The 5,471-nt window shown below is 28.3% G+C and overlaps 1 protein-coding gene across 2 annotated transcripts in view; it reads right to left on the bottom strand.

Moving 5' to 3' along the window:
- LOC106299172 (MLP-like protein 328) overlaps window positions 1-4,672 on the bottom strand; it is an 8,956-nt gene extending 4,284 nt beyond the window's left edge. The window contains exons 1-2 of one of the 2 annotated variants that reach the window (XM_013735305.1): window positions 4,436-4,672; window position 3,510 (exon numbers count right to left, since the gene is read on the bottom strand). In XM_013735305.1, coding sequence (XP_013590759.1) covers window position 3,510; window positions 4,436-4,624 — 190 coding nt within the window. In that variant the 5' untranslated portion in view covers window positions 4,625-4,672. The remainder of the gene's footprint in view (window positions 1-3,509; window positions 3,511-4,435) is intronic. The other variant, XM_013735311.1, reaches the window with a different exon arrangement.
- Between the last annotated feature and the right edge of the window lie 799 nt (window positions 4,673-5,471).

Below are 5,471 nucleotides of genomic sequence, written 5' to 3'. Positions count from 1 at the left end.
TCGGAATTTTGTAAAATCCCCAAACGGCTCTCCAACGGCTATAATATTTCCTCGGAATTCATCGGTTTTTTCCGAGGAACACATATTTCCTCGGAATTTCCTCGGAATATTCCGACGGATTAATATTTCCTCGGAATTCCGTCGTTATATTCCGAGGAAATTCCGAGGAAACCCAATTCCGAGGAGTGCTTGTATTTATAGTTTAAATCCTGCCGACAGACCGAAGAAAGTTCGTCGGAATTTCCTCGGAATTTTGTAAAATCCCCAAACGGCTCTCCAACGGCTATAATATTTCCTCGGAATTCATCGGTTTTTTCCGAGGAACACATATTTCCTCGGAATTTCCTCGGAATATTCCGACGGATTAATATTTCCTCGGAATTCCGTCGTTATATTCCGAGGAAATTCCGAGGAAACCAAATTTTGTGTTTCCTCGGAATTTACTCGGAAATTCCTCTGGATATTCCGAGGATTTCATTTTCCGTCGAAATGTCCGTCAGAATATCGCTGTTTTCTTGTAGTGTTTTATTGAAAAGTGCGTGACCAATGATGTTTTATATATATTTATCTTTAAAGATTGGCTGAATTAATTTTGGTTTATATTTTCAATGTTATTTTTTAGAAAATAATATATATCTTAATTCTTGTACATACACCCAAAACATCAAGTATTTTGAAACAGAGGATAGTTTTAAACATAATAGAGTAATATGAAATTTTATTATTTACAAATCAGGACATTTGATATTTATATTATATAATATTGTTATCATTTATGAAGACCGCCTAAATAATAATTTAAGTTTTCGATTAAGCATTGTAGTTAGATGAGCAAATATGAGCAAAAAGCATCATCTAACTACAATGATAGTTACTAGACGTTGATATGATATATAATTAAATTGTAGTTGAGTTATCGTCACTTAATTAGCGCAATAGCGCATAACGTTTTAGACAGCGATTTTACGCTGGATGAACAATATAATTTACATAAATAGATTAGTAACTTTTGTGACCCAATGGCAATAATGCTCATTAAATAGTGGGTTGAAAAAAGATAGAAGAAATAGACACAATAATGTGTACTAGGTTAAGATCCGCGCCTTGCGCAGAATGAACATTATATATATAAATTATTTTATATATTATATGTTTATAACATATTATGAAATAATAAATTTATATTGAATAATTAAACAGTCATTATCTACTACTTATATAATTAAATTAGTGCAAACATATAAATAAATTTTATAAATAGAAAAAATATTTGTTCTATTTGATATGATATATTATTAAATTTAAATGATTGTAACATATATATGGTATATTTTAATATTAATATTTATTAGATGATGCTTTTTGCTCATATTTTTTTTTATCATCTGTATCTGTTATAGCAAAAAGTCTAAATTAGTGATTAACAAATTTTCACCGTGGGATTAATGGTTTAAGTAATTTATAATATTTAAAAAAATTAAGTTGTCAATATTTTTTCAAAATTTTTATCAAAAAATGGTCAAAGTAAATTTCAAAATTAAGATATTTATGTATTTTTATATGACATATAGTTTAATTTAAAATGATACATATATTTATATATCTTTTAGTTTTGATACTTATTAAATGAGACTTTCAACTTATATTATTTTTTAATTATTTGTATCATGTCATAACAAAAATTTTAAATCATAGATCACAAAATTTGAATGTGAAACTTTCAATAGTTTTCGTAATTTATACTCGTTTTTAAAAATTCAAAATATAAAATATAAATATCTTTTTTTAATTTTTATTATATGGTTACTATTATTGTCTAATTTATTTTAATAGCTTAAAATTAAACAAATAAAATTCTAATGTACACTTATTTTTATCAAATCTTTATTATTCAAAATCATTAATTGTCATATATACTTTAACCACATTAAGCAATTCCGTAATCTTATTTAAGGAAATAATGAAGCACATTAATAATGTATTTATTCTGGTTTAATAAAAAGTTTATTATATATTTAGATGAACCAATCTATTTTTCTAAGGATTCTAAAAATCATTTTAGTGATGACACGTGGCTATAAAAAAATATTGCAATGCTTCTCAGATAATATTATATAGGGGATTTTGGCATGCTTATCTTCTAAGTTCTGCTGTGCCGACTACCCTCATTAAAAAGCGATCGAGAATTTGATTACCATTGAAAGTAACATTTATATAACTTGACCGTCAAATGATTGATCAAAGAAACAGTAGAAACCATATTTTTACTATCACGTTCACTATATAAACCAAGGCGAGGAGAAGTGTTATTTCATCAACCAAAACAAACAAACAAACAAAAAAGAGTCGAAGCTTTAAAACGAGAGACAGAAATGGCGACGTCGGGAACATACGTGACGGAGGTTCCATTGAAAGGGACGGTGGAGAAACACTATAAGAATTGGAGGAGCGAGAACCATGCCATTTCGGAAGCCATCGGTCACCACGTCCAAAATGTCACCATTCACGAAGGTGAATGGGACTCTCACGGGGCCATCAAGACTTGGGACTACACACGCGGTGTTACTTATACTTTCTAGCTAATTCTCCCCATATATATTTCTATATAAACATTATTAAGTTAAACTATAGCCTATGTATGAAACCAAGGTATCGGAAGTAGTACTATACTGCCTTATGAATTAAGATTATTTTGTATGGTTATATAAGAAAAAAAATATATAGTTGTTCCGATATGTCACAAGTAGCTCGAGAATACATATGAATACATGCACATACGTCTAAATTTTTCCAATTCCCTGGGTTTTTGCATTTGTGTGTTGATATATCTATGAAGAAACTTAAAAAGAGCTCTATAGAATTCAAGACAGAATATGTGAACAAGCAAATGCAAACATGCTTTTGCCTCTAGTATTTGTGTTTACTATTAACAAATAAAATAATTGCTTAAGAAGCTACATGACATGTTACACAGATTGAACACAAAACCAAATGTAAGTACACATTCAATATGTACCATAGTCATGAGTCATGACTTGAATTCAATCAATTAGGATTGGCTGGTGCAGTCACTAATATCATTGTAGTTGAGAAATTATTGGGTTCACCCTAAACCTCTAGATTCACCAACCAATAGTGTTTCATTATTTAATATTTGATATCTTTTAAAAAATGAAACAAAATTGAATTTTCAAATAAAATTATATTTTTTAAATAAATAATAAAAATACATAAAAATAGTTACAAAAAAATTATATATATTGTTAAACCGTTAGCAAAATACTAAATCCTATACTCTAAATCCTAAACTCCAAACCCTAAATTATAAACCTTAAATCTTGCATACACCGTAAACCATTGGAAAATTTTAAACCCTAAGTCATACATTAAAAACTAAATCTTAATAACACTAAACCCTAAACCCTAATCACTAAACCCTAAACCTTTGGATAAACCCTGAACCCTTGGATAAATCATAAACTCTAAATCAAAAATATTTAAAATTAAACCCTAGAGTTTATGATTTATCCAAGGGTTCAGGGTTTATCCAAAGGTTTAGGGTTTAGTGATTAGGGTTTAGGGTTTAGTGTTATTAAGATTTAGTTTTTAATGTATGACTTAGGGTTTAAAATTTTCCAATGGTTTACGGTGTATGCAAGATTTAAGGTTTATAATTTAGGGTTTGGAGTTTAGGATTTAGAGTATAGGATTTAGTATTTTGCTAACGGTTTAACAATATATATAATTTTTTTGTAACTATTTTTATGTATTTTTATTATTTATTTAAAAAATATAATTTTATTTGAAAATTCAATTTTGTTTCATTTTTTAAAAGATATCAAATATTAAATAATGAAACACTATTGGTTGGTGAATCTAGAGGTTTAGGGTGAACCCAATAATTTCTCAACTACAATGATATTAGTGACTGCACCAGCCAATCCTAATTGATTGAATTCAAGTCATGACTCATGACTATGGTACATATTGAATGTGTACTTACATTTGGTTTTGTGTTCAATCTGTGTAACATGTCATGTAGCTTCTTAAGCAATTATTTTATTTGTTAATAGTAAACACAAATACTAGAGGCAAAAGCATGTTTGCATTTGCTTGTTCACATATTCTGTCTTGAATTCTATAGAGCTCTTTTTAAGTTTCTTCATAGATATATCAACACACAAATGCAAAAACCCAGGGAATTGGAAAAATTTAGACGTATGTGCATGTATTCATATGTATTCTCGAGCTACTTGTGACATATCGGAACAACTATATATTTTTTTTCTTATATAACCATACAAAATAATCTTAATTCATAAGGCAGTATAGTACTACTTCCGATACCTTGGTTTCATACATAGGCTATAGTTTAACTTAATAATGTTTATATAGAAATATATATGGGGAGAATTAGCTAGAAAGTATAAGTAACACCGCGTGTGTAGTCCCAAGTCTTGATGGCCCCGTGAGAGTCCCATTCACCTTCGTGAATGGTGACATTTTGGACGTGGTGACCGATGGCTTCCGAAATGGCATGGTTCTCGCTCCTCCAATTCTTATAGTGTTTCTCCACCGTCCCTTTCAATGGAACCTCCGTCACGTATGTTCCCGACGTCGCCATTTCTGTCTCTCGTTTTAAAGCTTCGACTCTTTTTTGTTTGTTTGTTTGTTTTGGTTGATGAAATAACACTTCTCCTCGCCTTGGTTTATATAGTGAACGTGATAGTAAAAATATGGTTTCTACTGTTTCTTTGATCAATCATTTGACGGTCAAGTTATATAAATGTTACTTTCAATGGTAATCAAATTCTCGATCGCTTTTTAATGAGGGTAGTCGGCACAGCAGAACTTAGAAGATAAGCATGCCAAAATCCCCTATATAATATTATCTGAGAAGCATTGCAATATTTTTTTATAGCCACGTGTCATCACTAAAATGATTTTTAGAATCCTTAGAAAAATAGATTGGTTCATCTAAATATATAATAAACTTTTTATTAAACCAGAATAAATACATTATTAATGTGCTTCATTATTTCCTTAAATAAGATTACGGAATTGCTTAATGTGGTTAAAGTATATATGACAATTAATGATTTTGAATAATAAAGATTTGATAAAAATAAGTGTACATTAGAATTTTATTTGTTTAATTTTAAGCTATTAAAATAAATTAGACAATAATAGTAACCATATAATAAAAATTAAAAAAAGATATTTATATTTTATATTTTGAATTTTTAAAAACGAGTATAAATTACGAAAACTATTGAAAGTTTCACATTCAAATTTTGTGATCTATGATTTAAAATTTTTGTTATGACATGATACAAATAATTAAAAAATAATATAAGTTGAAAGTCTCATTTAATAAGTATCAAAACTAAAAGATATATAAATATATGTATCATTTTAAATTAAACTATATGTCATATAAAAATACATAAATATCTTAATTTTGAAATTTA

Source organism: Brassica oleracea, chromosome C1 (genome assembly GCF_000695525.1).
Source record: "Brassica oleracea var. oleracea cultivar TO1000 chromosome C1, BOL, whole genome shotgun sequence".
Lineage (NCBI taxonomy): Eukaryota > Viridiplantae > Streptophyta > Magnoliopsida > Brassicales > Brassicaceae > Brassica > Brassica oleracea.
The sequence above is the reverse complement of the archived record's forward strand: the minus strand, read 5'-3'. Positions and strand labels throughout refer to the sequence as shown.